General features: G+C 43.2%; 1 protein-coding gene across 1 annotated transcript in view; it reads left to right on the top strand.

Annotated features, from left to right (window-relative positions):
- The window catches only part of ADARB2 (adenosine deaminase RNA specific B2 (inactive)), a 519,628-nt gene that overhangs the window by 298,586 nt on the left and 202,345 nt on the right, over positions 1 to 18,697 (top strand). Inside the window, exon 4 of the mRNA XM_066584485.1 lies at positions 4,081 to 4,985. Within this exon, the coding sequence (XP_066440582.1) occupies positions 4,081 to 4,985 (905 nt within the window). The remainder of the gene's footprint in view (positions 1 to 4,080; positions 4,986 to 18,697) is intronic.

Raw genomic sequence — 18,697 nt, 5'->3', positions numbered from 1 at the left:
TTTTCTTTTTTTGTTGTTGTGTCTGCCACCATCTTTTGACCCCCATAACTATTTTATTTTTTCGTCAGCATAGTTGTGTGGGGGCTCTTTTTTTGCAGGACATCCTGTGTTTTCTATTGCTTCCATTCTGGAATACATACAAGTTTTTGATCGCTTCTAATTAAATTTATTCTTGAAGACAGTTCTGCACGTTCTGTATTTTATTTTTCTGACGATGTTCACCATGCAGCATAAATGATGCATTACCTTGATAGACCAAACTTCTACGGATGTAGAGATACCGAATATGCTTATAGTTTTTTAATTTTTGCTTTTTTATTATAAATATGGGAAAACGTTTAACCTTTTATTTTTTCAAATAATTATAAAACATTTTTTAAATATTTTTTTAGTCCCCATACAGGGCATGAACTTGCAATTGCTTGATCACTCATACAGTATAATGTAGTACCATAGCATTACATTACACCGCGTATTGAAAGAAGCTTTATCAAGACGTGCCACATACATGCCTTGGTAGGAATACATTCATGGCAGCCCAGGGGCCTTCAAAAGGCTCCCTGCTGCCATGCCAACTGAACGGCGATCTTACCGCAGGATCCCTAAACTCTGATTGGGGCATTTAAAGAGTTAACAGCTGCAACCAGTATTAGCGCTGATCACAGCTGTTGCCAGCAGGTAATAGCTGTCAGAAACAGCCGGCACCCGCCCTGTATGTAGTTGGTTTGCCTCCCAGTCGCACTCCATACAAACTCCAATACTTGAGGGTGTGCATGTACGCCCAAAAGCGTAAAGGGGATAAAATCTGTGGGTGTGTAAAAAATACAGCAAGCATGAACTGGTATTCATGTTTACCGCATTTTTTTGCGCATCCTGTTTTCTGTGCATTGTCACAAAACTGACATTATTTGGGCCTTCTTGCAGTTTTTTTTTTTTGCACGTGCAAAATGGATAGCACACGGATGTAAAAACAAGCGCATACACATGCAGTAAAAAATGACATACGCCCGTGTGAATGAGCTCTTCCCATTCCTGAAGAGAAAAAAAAGTCTGATGCCACCAGGTTAGGTGTCTGTATTCTGCCTGTTCCCTATTACAAGTCAGGGCCCGTCCTCACTGTCTCTTGCAGCATCCGTTTAACATACGGTGTTCGGAAGTGTGTGTCCCGGCCTCACAACGGGTCTCAGTACCTGAACTGGGAACATCATACGCACATATGATGCTCTAAGTTCGGGTCCGGAGACCCACAGTGAGGCCGGGACACACTTCCGGACACCGTATGTTAAACGGATGCTGCAAGAGACAGTGAGGACGGGCCCTCAATGACATCCGTTCTGTATTATTACACCCATGCTGACAAACATAGCGGAAGCCCAGCAAACCGTTGCCAACTAGACGATTTTCACGTTCGCACACTACGGTAGTTGCAGGTGGGTTGAAGCAGGGATTATCTATCATTGCCTTTATTTTTTCCATTTCACAACGTGATTTTGGACTTTGATATTGCTATATCTTCTGAATCCTGAATGAAGTGAAGCGTGTGAGCAGCCTTCACTCATCTCTGCTCCAATTTTCTGCTTCTCTTTCAAAGACAGAAAAAAACTTTCCAATTTACGCCTCCATGTTTTCCTTATACTGTGTGTCTATAGGAGAAGAAAACGGCAAGATTAGCTCGGAGGACTTGAGTATTTTAGACAAAAAGTTTCAAAAAGATTCCTGGATATGTTGTGTGCGCATTGTTCTAAGCGGCTCGTGTTTGGAAATTAATTAATGATAGTCTTGACCTGTATCAGTACTATCTAATGGGTATTCTGCATGGGACATCTGTACCCGCTAATCGTTCCTGTGTTTTTATACAGGAGCAATGATCGCTCAGTGAATGGAGGGGGAGCGGGCCAGAAATCATTCCACCTGCCCGCCTCCATTCACAGTAAACAGGCAGTCATTCATAGATGAATGACTGCCTGTTTACACAGGCTGATACTTTCTGAAACTGAATGATGAACAATAATATTACGACCACCAAACAACCAAAATTGGGAATTCAGACGGAATAGACAGAAGTCAGGAACTCTGACAGAATATGGACACTGAAAAACAGACTTCATACTTGTCGACTGGCGAAGTTAGACAGAACACAGGAATATCGAAACAGACTTCACGGACAGACTTTAATACTCGCCAACAGGCAAACTCAGGGAACTGAGCTGTCTACATACTTATTGTCAATGGTGGGATCCTGTCTTATCTGCCTCCATCTTTACAAAAAATGTGCTACCTTTCAATGTAATCCTGCCCTCCGTTGATAATCGTAATAATAATAATCTTTAGATATCTTAGAGTTTACAATCTATGAGGAGACAGGAGTGGCACAAGAGGCAGATGTGCTTGTTCACCACAATGGTGCGGTCATCAAAGTACTAACAATGACCTGTCTGTCCATGCGTGCGTGAGTTACATGCTTTGCTCCTGATCACATGACTGTGACATCATTAAAGGTCCTTCTTCCAGAGCGAAATACATGCTCCGCCCGTGATTACATGATGGTGACATCATTACAGGTCCTGTAAGCACATGGCTGCTGTACAGCTAGGTGTGCGTTAATATTCCATAGCAAATGAGGGTTTGTAGGGGATGGAATACTAATGAACACCTAGACCAGTCATGTGCTTACAGGACCTGTGATAATGTCACCATCATGTGATCAGTCACCTGTGTGGAAGGAGTCTGTGGTCACATGACGAGGGGGTGATCAGTGTGTGTGGGACTTTGCTGTGCTGCTTTGGATCCCTGTTGTATGAAGATCGTATGTAGCAGAGCTGTATGTGTGTAAGACGTGCACGTAGCAGAGCTGTGTGGTGCATTGCGCATCCAGAAGCACCAATTTTTTATATAAATAGAGTAGTATATATAAAGCGGCACAAGCCGTCAGCAGCTGGTATCTGAATATGTACAGATATGAGCTGTATTCGAGTGTATGGGCGGTGGGTGATACTGCACGATGAAAGAGTCAAGTTCTGAGGGAGAACGTACTTGGAGAAGAGTTAGATTGGGGAGTGTGCTAGTCCTCCCTAAGGAGATGTGTTTTTAGGTCATGCTAATAACTGCAAATATTGGGAATTAGCCTGGTTGTCTGGGGTAGCACATTCCAGTCAACTGGTGCAGCTGAAGAGAAGTCTTGGAGACTAGTAGGTTCAGATTATGGAGGATATCAGTCTAAGGTCATTAGCAGAACAGAGAGCGCGGGTAGGTTGGCAGACAGAGATGAGGGAGGTGATATAGGACAGTGCAGCACTGTGGAGAGCTATATGGATGAGAGCGATGAGCATATATTGTGTTCTATAGTAGATGGGCAATCAGTGCGGTGTCTGGCACAAGAGGGAGGGCTAGTGCAGTGACTGGCACAGGAGGGAGGGCTAGTGCAGTGACTGGCACAGGAGGGAGGACTAGTGCAGTGACTGGCACAGGAGGGAGGACTAGTGCAGTGACTGGCACAGGAAGGAGGGCTAGTGCAGTGACTGGCCCAGGAGGCCGGGCTAGTGCAGTGACTGGCACAGGAGGGAGGACTAGTGCAGTGACTGGCACAGGAAGGAGGGCTAGTGCAGTGACTGGCCCAGGAGGGAGGGCTAGTGCAGTGACTGGCACAGGAGGGAGGGCTAGTGCAGTGACTGGCACAGGAGGGAGGGCTAGTGCAGTGACTGGCCCAGGAGGGAGGGCTAGTGCAGTGACTGGCACAAGAGGGAGGGCTAGTACAGTGACTGGTACAGGGTGGAAGCATTAGTGTAATGAGATAACTGTTGACCCTACACTCAGTTTACACAATACAAGCCGAAAACCATTCTCACCTAACAAGAAGTCGACCTATTGTGAGTGCCGGGGCACAATGGGAAATGTGATTTACAGCTTTCCTTAAAGAAAGACAGTGACATTGGAAATGTAAAAAAAATACTACAAGAACCTTAATTTACCTTTATTGAACAAAAAAAGTCACTTTAGAATATTCATGTCGCCTGAAGATTCATCAAATATGTAGAATATCTCTCTTATAATGACACCCAGTGTTCTTCTTTTTGCATCTAGGTACCAGCAGTGCAGAGGTAAAGGAAAACAGAAATGTTAGAAATCGAGATGACCTGGCTTTATCTACTGACAGACCGAAGGTTGGACCAACCAGTCTTAAACGAAAGAGGCCATTAGAGGAAGGTAACGGTGGGCATTTCTGCAAATTACAGATAATACTAAAGAAACTTTCATGGTCAGTAACACCAAAAAATGCCCTTGTTCAACTTCACGAACTCAAGCCTGATCTACAATATAGAATAGTTTCACAAACTGGCCCTGTGCACGCTCCTGTGTTCTCCGTAGCGGTGGAAGTAAATGGACTCACTTTTGAGGGCAGTGGACCTACAAAAAAGAAAGCTAAAATGAGGGCAGCTGAGTTGGCTCTAAAATCATTTGTTCAGTTTCCGAATGCTTGTCAAGCACATTTTGCAATGGGAAACTGCATCAACCCATCGACTGACTTCACATCTGACCAGGCAGACTTCCCAGACACTCTGTTCAAAGAGTTTGAACCATCTACACACAGCGAGCACTTCCCGGGCTATAGCCCAGTTAATAATGAATTGCTTTCCAGTGCATATCGACATGGGAGATTAGTCTGTCACACGTTGGATTTAATGGGCCATACTAAACAAAGCAAGCACAAGATGGCATCCCCAGCTGAGAGTGAGAAGAACCCAGTGGTGATGCTAAATGAGCTGAGACCTGGGCTGAGGTACGTCTGCCTTTCGGAAACTGTGGAGAAGCAGCATATCAAACGTTTTGTGATGGCAATGAGAGTTGATGGGAGGACATTTGAAGGTTCAGGACGTAGCAAGAAGTTGGCCAAAGCCCAGGCTGCACAAGCCGCACTGCAGGCACTCTTCAATATTCCGCTGACCAGCCACATACCCAACAGGAGTAAATGTAATCACTTATCACAGGTAAGAGTTCACGGCGAAGACTAGGGTCAAGAGGAACATGCGATTCAATACTTTTCTTGACTATGTTTGATGCACAGTGATTCTTTATCTTATTTGTCCGGTGTTGGTGCTGTAAAATTGTGAAAATGTTACATAACACCAATATAATGGTATTTTAACTAGAGATGACGAGCATACTCACTAAGGGCAATTGCTCGAGCGAGCATTGCCCTTAGCGAGTACCTGCCCGCTCGAGACAAAAGGTTCGGGTGCCGGCGCGGGGGAGCGGTGAGTAGCGGCAGTCAGCAGGGGGGAGAGAGGGAGAGAGAGATCTCCCCTCCGTCCCTCCCCGCTCTCCCCCGCAGTTCCCTGCCCGCCGCCGGCACCCGAACCTTTTCTCTCGAGCGGGCAGGTGCTCCCTAAGGGCAATGCGTAGTTCATATTATTGTCTCTTATCTAAATACATTAAGATGCATTTACACAGGCTGATTATCCAGAATGAGCATCCGCTCAAAACTTAGTTTCCCTAATAATTGACCCACGGAAATGTGCAAAAGATCAGGCAAAGATGGATTACAAGAAGTGGGGTGTTGTCTCATGCTGCCCATGGAATTCTAAGGAGAGGGCAGAGAAGGGGTGTGAGAGAAAAGGAGAAAGATTCACATAGATGGTGCTGCAGCTAATCTGAGTATCTACTGTATCACAGCTAGAGAATCACATCTACACTGCTCAGTGCTGCTGTATAATGTCCTCCCTGGTACTGTTACCTCTGAAGATGTGCTACAGATAAACAGAGACAACGAAATCCTGTTCTCCTATGTGAGCAGTGTATGGAGACAGCATAACAACTAATCTATACCCACCAGCTCAGACATAGAGGAGAAGAGATCCTGCTCCCCTATGTGTGCAGTGTATGTAGACATCATAGCAGCAGTCTACACCCACCAGCTCAGAGATAGAGAAGAAGACATCCTGCTCTCCTATGTGTGCAGTGTATGGAGACATCATAGCATCAGTCTACACCCACCAGGTCAGAGATAGAGAAGAAGAGATCCTGCTCCCCTATATGTGTACAGTGTATGTAAGACATCATAGCAGCAGTCAACACTCCTCAGCTCAGAGTGAATTGAGAATTAGAGATGCAGATGGGAAAACTGGCGATTAATGGAGGATAAAAGTAATATAGTACAATGGTCACATATAGTGTTATTCCTCATTACATACACATGATAGATGTATTCTATAAGTTATTTGAAAGTGCACGTATACCGTACCTATTGGCCAAACTTTAGAGTGCAACCAGCATCCTCCAAAACATGCATGTGTGTCTCATCGGAGCATGCATGTTTTTCAGTGAGGAAACAGAAGTAAGCCACTGCCAGACTCCTCTCCAGGGGAAAGAGGAGTGGTGGGCATGCTGAATCGAACATCTGTTGTTAGGGAAGAGTCTGGTAACTCCCAGGACCAATGCGTATGAACACCTCTAGAAAGGCATCTACCACATCTTGGGGAATTCAGTGTGATGTTGGCAGCTATTTAGTTAAGATTGCATGTCCTGTCCAAGTCTTTTATTAATTTCCACCTATCTGACAAGGTGTAAATAACGGGGAGTTTGTACACTCTTATCTTGTCTCAGCTGCTCAGCTAATGGAACCGTCTTAATTAATTTGAAAGAATAACAAGCAAATGTACAGGAACAACCCATGTGAGCAGGTAAACATCTCCATTAATCCAGACAGCATCCAACATTAGTTTTATGGCTATGCAGAAAGTGGACAGCAACGCAGGGATGGATGGATGGATGGGTAGATAGATAGATAGATAGATAGATAGATAGATAGATAGATAGATAGATAGATAGATAGATATGGGATAGATAGATAGATAGATATGATATAGATAGATAGATAGATAGATATGAGATAGATAGATAGATGGATAGATAGATATGAGATAGATAGATAGATAGATATGAGATAGATAGATAGATAGATAGATAGATAGATAGATAGATAGATAGATATGGGATAGATAGATAGATAGATATGATATAGATAGATAGATAGATAGATATGAGATAGATAGATAGATGGATAGATAGATATGAGATAGATAGATAGATAGATAGATAGATAGATAGATAGATAGATAGATATGAGATAGATAGATAGATAGATAGATAGATAGATAGATATTAGATAGATAGATATGAGATAGATAGATAGATAGATAGATAGATAGATATGAGAAAGATATGAGATATATAGATAGATATGAGATAGATAGATAGATAGATATGAGATAGATAGATAGATATGAGATAGATAGATAGATATGAGATAGATAGATAGATAGATAGATATGAGATAGATAGATAGATAGATATGAGATAGATAGATAGATAGATAGATAGATAGATAGATAGATATGAGATATATAGATATGAGATATATGGATAGATATATGGATAGATAGATATGAGATATATAGATATGAGATATATGGATAGATATATGGATAGATAGATATGAGATATATAGATAGATAGATAGATATGAGATAGATAGATATGAGATAGATATGAGATATATGGATAGATATATGGATAGATAGATATGAGATAGATAGAGAGATAGATGGATAGATAGATATGGGATAGATAGATATGGGATAGATAGATATGAGATAGATAGATATGAGATAGAGAAAGAGAGAGAGAGATGGATGGATGGATATGAGATAGATAGAGAGATAGATGGATAGATAGATATGGGATAGATAGATATGGGATAGATAGATATGAGATAGATAGATAGATATGAGATAGAGAAAGAGAGAGAGAGATGGATGGATGGATATGAGATAGATAGTTAGATAGATATGAGAGAGAGAGAGAGAGAGAGAGAGAGAGAGAGAGAGAGAGAGAGAGAGAGAGATGGATGGATATGAGATAGATAGAGAGATAGATATGAATGAGATAGATAGATATGAGAGATAGTTAAATATGAGAGATGGATAGATATGAGAGATAGAGAGATAGATATGAGATAGATAGATAGATAGGTAGATATGAGGGATAGATAGATAGATATGAGGGATAGAGAGATAGATAGATAGATATGTGATGGATAGATATGAAGTAGATAGATATGAGAGATATATAACCCCCCCCACCCCTCCTCCTTCCATCCCCCTGATTTAAAAAGCTATTTTGACTAATGGGGTCGAAACGTATTATTTTCCCTGGCAGATTGTGCACACATTTGCGCACCTCCCATAGACTACTATGAGGTCCTTTGGTGCGCAAATACGCAGAGAAATAGAGCAGGTCCTATTTCGTTGCGCAAGTGCAAAATAAGGAAATAAGAACAAACCCATTGAAATCAATTTGTTCTATTCTCCGTGTTTTGCGCACACAATTTGAAGCCTTTAGTGCACACACAGGACATATTCACACACCCTCACCGTGAGTTAAAGGACTATTTAACCTAATGAGGTCCAGATGTGTTCTTTTCCCCCGCGGTTTTGTGCTGTATTCTGCACATCCCATTGCATAATGCGTTCGTATTTAAGCATTCCCACATACTTCTATGGGGCCCTTTGTTGCGCAAATGCACACAAAATAGAGCAAGTTGTATTTCTAATGTGCACCATAAAAAGGAAACGAGAACGAGCCCAATCATATCAACGGGTTCTATTGTCTATGTATTGCGCTCGTAAATAAGTCCGTGTGCAGGATCCCTCACTGAGAGCGATCACATTTAACCCCTTGAGTGGCAGGTTTCCTACCACCCTGTCGTGCCCACCAGGGCAGGTTTTTTAAAATGGTCTAATCATTGAATTTCAACTAGTTTTGCAGTTGCGTCTCAAGAGCCATAACTTTTTCATTTTTCCATTGACATGGCCATATAAGGGCTTGTTTTTTGCAGGACAAGTTGTGATTTTTTAAACAGGGGGGAGGAAAAAAAGAAATGGGGAAAAAAGAAAAAAGGGGCCATGTCATTAAGGGGTTAAATAATGTATTAACTTCCTTCTCTGGGTCATTACGACGCATGGATACCACATGTGTGATTGTATTTTTGATTTTTTACAAAGTAAAGGGAGACAAGTGTTTTTATTATTTTTTTAATAATTTTTTTACTTTTTTTTTTTTTTATTTTTTTTTTAAATTTTTTATTTTTTTTTGTCCCTTTAGGGGACTTCCACAGGGACCCATCAGGACCCCTGATCACATTCCAGGGGTCCGATGGTGACAGCCCTTTACATGCTGCAGTGACAGCCCTTTACATGCTGCAGTCACATAGACTGCAGCATGTAAAGGGTTAACACAGCAGAGATCGGAGGTTTTCTCTGATCTCTGCTGTAAGAGCTGGTACCTAGCTGTCCTCTGACAGCTAACAACCAGCTCTCCCTGCCACAGAGACCATCGGCTTGCTTCTGACAAGCTGATGGTCTCTATGGCAACCTGTAAACAAAGCAGGACATTGCCGATATGCCGGCAATATCTTCTGCTGGTTTTTCAAAGCCCTTGCTTTGTTCTCTGTGGGTCTGTGCAGGCAGAGCACAATGCCACAGCTTGTGGCATTGTGCTCTGCAGCGCCCATAGTGATACATAGCCCGGAAATCTTCCGGGCTATGTTGCTATGAGCAGTGGAGCTCGTCACGGAACTTTTCCGGGCGTGCCACTCAAGGGGTTAATTCTTCTGTGTGATCGTTTTCCGTGAGAGAAACCAAGTGATCTTGTAGATATGATACCTTTTAACGGCTAACAAAAATACATGATGTTATAGCAAGCTTTCGAGGATATCGCCCCCTTCATCAGGCTAGTGAATGAAACTAGTTTGGATGGCACATGATTATAACATACAGATGCAGAGGGGAGGGGGATACCCTTCTTGATCTAAATAAATGTTCACACACAGAAATTTGAGACTGTTTTGCACTTGAAACCTAAAACAACAGAGAAACAGAGGGAGACATAAATCCTAAATCAGTCCACTGGGCTCAGGACACTTTTATGATGTGTCTTATCTCTCCTTCAACCTGCACATGAAAGGAGATGCAGCACCACCTAGTGGGTGGCAACATTATTACAAGTCAAGTTCAGAATTTTTATGAAGTTTTAAAGAAAGGGGAAAAAAAATTATATATATATATATATATATATATATATATATATATAAATGTATAATTGGGAAGAGGACATCCCTCTTATCATTCTCCTACCAAATTTTTTTCATTTACGCAACGCTTTTTTAGTTCCTTATATTACATAATTGAAATGATAATCGGACGCACGCCAACAACGCTCGCGTGCCGCGTCTATACGGTCCTCCTTATACAAACAGCACATTTGTGGAGATTAGTTGCATGTCAGTTCTTGTCCTGGGGCAGAGTATTTTCCATCTCTTTAATGCCATATTCAAAGTTCATAAAAATCACTCATAAGAAATTATCACTGTACTAAGTATTTACTGGTGTGTCAGAGTAAATGTGAGCCTGCTAAATGCTAATGAATGTTGATGAGTTAAAAGAGGGCATAAGATCTCATTTCATCAGCTGATAATATGCAGACGTGATTTAGAGTTTGATTTACAAGCAGTTTTTAATTAAGAAAGTGAGTGTAAAAGATGGTGGAGGCGCCCACTGCGCCAAAGGAGCCCGTTTTGCATTTTAAATTTAGATTTAACTCTTCCTGTGCCAAGCCGCGTCTGCACAGATGTTTGCGAGAAGACAGAGCGGATGTACGGTAAAGATTGGAACTTCATGGCTTTGGGCTGAAGCTGTTCCTGTGTCATTTGTTATGCAGCGTGAAGAAAGATTTCGCTATTTTCTTTCCTAATACTACATATCTGCGTAAGCCAAGAAAGCGCTGCATTTTATAGATGTGCCACTTTGCATACGCAAAAATTATAGAACGTGGAAATTATGCCGAATTTTTATTATTTTTTTTTTTACATCGGCGCATGGAAATATATTGAGTATTAGAATTTCAATTAGGAAAGGTTTTGTTAAAAAAACAAACCCTGCAGGGACAAATATAAAGTGGATTATACCAGAAAACTGGCGTAGATAAGTCACACATTTTTGTGCAATGATTTTTACGACTTTTCTTCTTTTTCTGCGTCGGCCTTGCTACTTTTCTAAAAAAAAAATTAAATTTTTTTTTAAAAAAGGTGGGAAGGGGCTTGATAGTAGGTGGTGTGACCAGATTTATGTATAAGTGTATCATTTTATGTACAAACATTACAATGTTGATGCACAGAGGTGCCGAGATGTGCCTCTTCAGGTATTAGGTATATCGTGATCCAGAAAAAGGTATCCTAAGCCCGGCATTGGAAATGCCAGTGAATACATTTCTCGTATAATTCTTAAAGAGAGTGTGTCATTAGAGATTACCCCTTGTTTTATTCAAGTTTTTATTTTTAACATATTTTTAGAATTTTTGGTAATTTTTTTTACCTCCTCCCCCTCCCCCTGCACAGGTCACAGAGCATGCCCACAACACTCTCTCATAGAAGTCAATGGGTCCCCTCCTGTCCATCTTGTGAATGGTCAATGAGGCTGCTATTAACTATATCTATAGATGCTATTAACTGCAGTATAAGCAAGATAGCCGCCCCTCGTAATCCTAGAAAATACAATAAAAAAATCTGTAAACAGATTAGAAAACGGGAAAATGTTTCGCTATCTGGTTTCAATTAGTTTAAAAAATATATGTGATACATTTCTTTCAAAAAGGGGAGCCGTAATCTCTTCTAACTCGTATGTTCCAGTATATACTTGTAATCCCCATGCAGTAACAATTCTGAAGCGTCTTTTTTTTTAAGAAGTGTGTGTGCTGTACCGTTCCTCTGTTATACCTCCTGGAAATGTAGAAATAAATTGACAAACTGAGTGCTACTACTCTTTTTGTTAAAATAAAATAATATAACAAGAGATGAGCGAGCATGCTCGGTAAGGGCAGTTACTCGAGAGAGAGCATCGCTTTTTTCGAGTAACTGCATGCTCATCTGAGAAAATTCGGGGGGGCCGCAGGGGTGAGCGAGGGGTCTCTCACTCTCCCCCACGCCGCCTCGTGATGCCCCACGCCCCCGCGGCCCCCTCCAAATTTTCACGCAGTTACTCGAAAAAAGCGATGCTCACTCTCGAGTAAATGTCCTTACCGAGCATGCTCGCTCATCTCTAAATATAAGAGATCAGCTTGCCCTTTCACACAATAGTAAGAAGGGTACCACTCCCACTGATGTCTATGGGAAAGTGTTTTAGGCATGATCTATGATAGGTCATTGTGCAGGAAGGGGGAGGAGGTGAGCTGTGACTGTTACAAAGTTTCTCTCCAGAACAGTAGGTGTCAGACTATTTTCAGACTTGGTGATGAGCGTGAAAACTATTAGAATTTATTTTTAAACATAGATCGTGACATTGAAAGTAGCTTAAATGAAATGTTCTTAAATATGTTTAGGCCGGCTGTCCACGGGCGATGCAGTATCCTGCGGCGAAGCTCCGCCACAGGAGCCGCCACCCGGAAGCAAGAGCCGCCACTGAATCTCCACCGGTCAGCCCTATCTAATACATAGGCTGACCGGCGGAGAATCGTGGCAATTCACAATGATTCTCCGCTCGTAGACAGGTGTCAGCACTTTCCATAGCAATGCTATATTGACAGGGGGCCTTAACATTAAAACATGACACATTGCCTTTAAGTATAATTCACCGCGACAGGAGAATCAAATTCTATTTCAAGGCCTTCACAGGTAAGATTCTAAAATATAACCTTTATTGTCTTCAATTGAAATAAAGATGGGTCAAAAGACAGACAAACACAAAAAACTGAAAATTTACTCAAGCAAATTGACCCCTCAAAAATGGCTTGAAGTTATGCTGTCGCCACCAAACTGTTTGTATAGCCTAGAGGAGCCCAAAATTATGATAAAGTCAAGCCTCCTCTAGAACTCACAGTGGTATATACTGGTCATTAGAGATGAGCGAGCATACTCGCTAAGGACAATTACTCGAGCAAGCATTGTCCTTAGCGAGTACCTGCCCGCTTGGAACAAAAGATTCGGGTGTCGGCGCCGTAGAGCGGTGAGTTGCGGGAGTGAGCAGGGGGGAGCGGGGGGGGGGGGAGAGAGAGATCTCTGCTCCGTTCCCCCCTGCTCTTCCCCGCCGGCACCCGGCGCTCTTCCGGAGCGGGCAGGTACTCGCTAAGGACAATGCTCGCTCGAGTAATTGTCCTTACCGAGTATGCTCGCTCATCTCTACTGGTCATCAATTCTCCGACCAGGCGTACAAACAGGAGTGGGTCTATTTGCAATATCGGGTTAGTGCCCAAGAGTAGCTCTGAAAGAATATAAATACTAAAAGGATATTAATAGTTCCCAATTTTGTGGTTAAGAGTAGTGTAAATGACTGGTGGTTTGTGGTTCGACACGTTTCAGCCGTTTGATCGGCTCATCAGGAACCTGCCGTGAACCTGTTTTTCAATATAATCCATTAGGATGGTTCGCATGAGCATCACTGCCTCCAGTCTACCCCTAAGGCCGGAGGTTATGCTACCTGACCTTTTTGTTTCTTTATTTTGATTTCTGTTTTGGTGCAATTATTTGTTTACTTTGATACTAATACTTAGGCGCCTTTTTGCCTTCCGGCTATTATAGGCAGGCAAAGTATACTACAAGTATATCATAATACTGATGTTACACACTCAAGCTGTTGTGTGAAAAGTTAGTGTCCATTTAAATGGATTGTCCACTTAAAGGGGTTCAGCATATTTTTTCCAGTGATGACCTATCCTCAGGCCGAGGTCTACCACTCAGGATCCCTGAAGATCGGCTGATTCCCACTGCTGCTGTCAATGTGGACAGCACTTGAAGCAGATAGCGCTATCCATAGTGTAGTGGCCCCATTTGGTACTGCAGGTACAGCTCCCAATGAATTCAATGAAAACTGTGCCTGCAGTACCAACCCAAGCTGCTGCAATGTTCTAGCACTGACAACATTGCTAGCAGCACCTATCCTGACGATAGGTCATCAGTCTTAAGTCCTGGACAACCCCTTTAAGTGGACAGTTACACTCAGCTTGATAGCACAGTTGTCTTGGGACCCTGTGGACGATCGCCAGCAGAGTATTATTCAGTCTTCACTATTATTAGGACAGGAGAAGAAGAAGATAAATCCCCTTTAAATCGTGATTTACGTTGCATTCGCAAATTGCTCTATCCTTTATGGTGACAGTAAATATAAGCATAAGGATTAATTAACTTTAGATTTAATGATGAACTCTGGACTCTCAGCCCACTAGATCTTTTTGATGAGAGCCAGCTTTTGATTTTTATAAGCAAATGCTCCAAAAATGCCGCTGCCAGAGTCTGAAAATGGCATTTTCCTCCCAGCTAGGATAGAGCTTGTTAAATACTCTTTTATCACTCTCATTAAATAGGAAAGGCAGCAATGATTAGGAAACATAACATCAAAGAGAAGGGGATATTCATTTCTACTGATTGTACAGCTGTTTGCTGGAAAAAGAGGCTTTGCGTACCGCGCCGGAGACGAGGCGCTGCTCTAGATCATATTATGGCATGTAACAACTGCTAAGACCGGGGTCATTTTAATCACAAGATTTATACTGAAGGTATTTCGGACAAGGACTAACACCGAAGGGAGATGCCTGATACGTCTTCTAAATCTGTTCCTCCAGGAAGAAGGACACATGCATTTATAAGTCTGCTAAACTGTGTCAGGTTCGTAAGAGTGGTGAGGTAAGAAGAAGTAAAGAACTTGGGCTCTGCTGCAACCTGTTGGTCGGCGGTAATCCGAAAACTAGTGAAGATGATGAAATAGAGTTACCAAATATACTCAAGTATAAGCCTAGTTTTTCAGCACATTTTTTGTTCGAGGCTTATGTTCGAGTCAGGGAAGGGTTAAAAAAAAAACCCTCCATACTCACCTCCCAGCTGGCGTCTGTGTCCCTGGCAGTGGTGCTTGAATGCCTTTGTTCCTGGCGGCAATGTGGCAAGCTGCTGGAAATCTTCCCGCCGTCAACGCTGTGATTGGATCGAGCGACAGCCAATCACAGCCAGCGCTTGATCATTCACAGCCAATCGCAAGCTGCTTTAAAATTTTCCCCGCTGTAATCTCCCTGCTCGGCTTTCAAATCCCCCGCCGGCAGCACTGTGTAAGTAAGCGCTGTGATTGGATTGAGTGCCCGCTGTGGTTGGCTGGCTCTCAATCCAATCACAGCGCTTACTTACACATCACTGACTGAGATGACAGAGCCAAGCGGAGAGGACGGTGGGGATGACAGCGGGGAGAATTCACGCAGGTTGCCGCAGAGACACAGACACCGGCTGGGAGGTGAGTATGGAGGGTTTTTTTTTTACCTAGTATATACTCGAGTATAGCTCGGCTTATACTCAAGTCAATACGTTTTCCCAGTTTTTTATGGTAAAAGTTATTGACTCGGCCTATACTCGGGTCGGCAAATACTCGAGTATATACGATAATTAAAACAATGCTTTATTTCAAACCAGCAAATAAGGCATTTTGAGTTGCGCTGACTGCACTCAGTCACTCGTGACTATCTGCTGGCCGGCAATGGTCAAGAGTAATGTTGAGTAGAGCCCTGTTTGGAGTTGAACATTGCACGACCCCGAGCCAAGATTTTGGCACAGTTCTACACAAAACTGGACTCTATTGGTTCGGTTTGCTCAACACTAGTCCTGAACACTGGTGTATAACACTGTCTAAGAGTCATAAAGGCCTTGTAGAACACTCTCCGAGTGTTCTGCAGCGCTTTTGTGATTCTTAGGGCTCGGTTAAACTAACATTTGGTTTTTTTTGCACGCTTGTGTATGAAAAAAAATGCACTCCACGGATATGCAAAATGTGCATGACCAAAGCTCTGTGCTTTATTTACATGTGCCCAAAAGAGTGTGTGCGGGCCTTCAACGGGCAAAGTTTCAGATGTCTGTTCACTGGAGCAGCTGTTCTTGTAAAAGCGCAGCTGCTCCACAAAGGTCCCCTCATCACTGAACACTGTGACAGCACTGTCACAGTGTTCAGTGATGATGGGACTCTCCGCGGGTATGGAGGAATACCCTGCCACAGCTGTCACAGTGTTCAGTGATGATGGGACTCCCCGTGGGGATGAAAAAATCCTCTATCACAGCTGTCACAGCTGTGGCAGAGGACTATGATGCTATCCCATCGCTTTTAATGGGGCCGGCACTACTGCCGACCCATTGAAAGAAATGGGATGAAGGCAACCCCCGCAGCCATGATTTTCGGGGGGTGGCTTGAAATATAAGCCCTACCCTAAAAATCATCCCTAGCTGTCAAAAAAATTATTAAATTTAACTCACCTAGCAGCGCTGTCCAACTCTTCTCCCCATCATTCTTCATCTGTATTCTGGTGGTCGGGTATTGAAAAATCCCCACCTCCAGAAAGCTCTGCCTCTGATTGTCTAAGCAGTGTGACCAATCAGAGGCAGTGCTCAGCTGTCATTCAATGAATGGCTTTACGCGCAGCACGGACCTTACCGGCGCGCATCATTGGCATGCATGTCCTATCTTTTGCAGGTGTGAGTATTGTGCGCCTCTAAAAAACGGACGTGTGAACAATTCATAAAAAAACAATGGTTCTACTAGATGCAATTTTTTTGCGCACATAAGAGCACAAAAAAAATCGCTCATCTGACCGCGGCCTTAGATAGTGCTTTAAGGGTTTCGATCAACTTCCATTTCGGTTCCAACTGCAAAAGTTTGGCAAACCGGCCAAATCACACTTTTCAAAAGTTCACTTATCACTAGTCAAGAGTTTTATGCATTTTTGGACCCCAATATATATATGAATAGAGCTGTCTGATGTGGGGGTCTGCACACCTCAAAACATGTTATCCGCTGGTTAGAAATAAAGCATTGTTTTAGGTAAATCTATTTCAGCGTCTTCGCTCTTTACTTCCTCTTACCTCACCTTGCAACAGTGCCTTTGGTGGAACAGCATAGGTCAACAGCACCTATGTAAGGCTGCCTGCAGATGGGCGGAAATTCTGCGGCGGGATTTCCTGCGGAATTTCCGCCCGTGGAAGCTGTCATAGGATTGTGTTAGCAAACGCATGCGGCCATGATTTGTCCGCGCAAAATCTCGCGCGGCAAACAAATAGCAGCATGCTCTATTTCTGTGCGGGGCTCGCAGAACCCCGCACAGAAATCTCACTCCCCGGCCGCCGGCTTCGGTCTGCGCATGCGCCCGCTGCCCGGCAGCCGCCACATCAAACAGCCGGGGCCGCGGGAGCAGGTGAGTACGCGCTGATCTCTGCAGGGGCTCGGGTCGGGTCCCGCTGCGAGAATTCTCGCAGCCGGATCCGTCCCGACCATCTGCAGGCGGCCTAAGATACACAGTTTCCCTGCTGACTTCAGTTTGACTACGATACACTCACACCTCACCTTTGCCTCAGACTCTACCCCACCGGGGGGTTCTGTTTTGTCTTCTTTTCTGCCTCATGTTTATAAATATGGTTGGCTGGGTGAGAGGCCATCAATATGATTAAATTGTATCCAGAAAAGGGGCAAAACCCCCAAACAGAGCAATGTATATGTGTACTCTGGTTTGGCAGCTGGTTAAAAGGTTGGATATTGACTCATAGGGTAGCTACTTCCAATAGTTAGCACTGTAGAGAATTTCACTAATTTACATAGATTTTTTCCCAGAAAGCATTGCATACTCCTTTATGTTGGTCTCCACAAAGAGAAACATTACCCCCTGGACTAATATATCAATTTGAGTCAGGGGGGAAATATTTTTCCTTGTGAAGAGCAGCTTGTTGGTGTCAGGTGTTTTATAGGCCATCCAATACTTCTTCGGAAAAAGCTATGCAAATGAGTGATGGAATAATTTCCAACAGCGCCACCTATTGAGACTGTAAGGAAGGGGGGGGAGTTCATGCTGTTAAATACTAAGGTTGTTAATATAGAATGTGTATCAATGATTGTGTCCTTTAAAGGGGTTTTGTCATTAAAAGACTAAAATTCTATACTCACCTATTCCTTCCCCATCAGTCTACTTACCAGAGCTTCACCTCACTGGTCTGCTCCAGTCCCCCCAGGAATGTCACCCTCACTGACCTGCTGGAAGAAGAATGCGAGGAATGCAGGCTTCATAACAAGACAATCCAGACGGCTTGCGGTGAGGTGACAGGGGGGTTAAGATTAGTGAGGAGAAGATGTGGTAAGGAGTCTGCCTGTGGAGGAATAGGTGAGTATAGAACTTTTTTTTAATGACAAACCCCTTTAAGAGAAGCTGGATTAAAGTAGTGAGAGCTTTAGGTGCGAAGGAGAGCAGTGTTTGTGCACTTGGTCTTATGGATTGGTTTGACCCCAAAAAAGAAAGAGTGTAACGGGTCTGGCGCGGGTTCGGAGCCTTTCTGTTGTAACCCGGGTGAACAGATAGTGTAGTCAGAAGAAAGCTGAAGGTTGGTAATGGATAACATCTGTTGTGCTACAAAGGAGCAGGCATGTAGCATAGTCAGAGGAAAGCCAGAAGTCAGTAACGGGTAGTATTTGTTGAGATACAATGGACCAGGCCCGTAGCATAGTCGGGGGAAGCCACGGTAGTGGCAGTTCAGTTCAGAGGAGCAGGCAAGTGTCGGAGCTTTGACTATAAGCTGGTAGCTCAATAATCACCCAATGAGGGAGGTACAAGGCCAGGCTTAAATAGTGTGCCTAATCAAGGA

Source organism: Eleutherodactylus coqui, chromosome 12, assembly GCF_035609145.1.
Source record: "Eleutherodactylus coqui strain aEleCoq1 chromosome 12, aEleCoq1.hap1, whole genome shotgun sequence".
NCBI lineage: Eukaryota > Metazoa > Chordata > Amphibia > Anura > Eleutherodactylidae > Eleutherodactylus > Eleutherodactylus coqui.
This window is presented reverse-complemented; position numbering and strand designations above follow the sequence as displayed.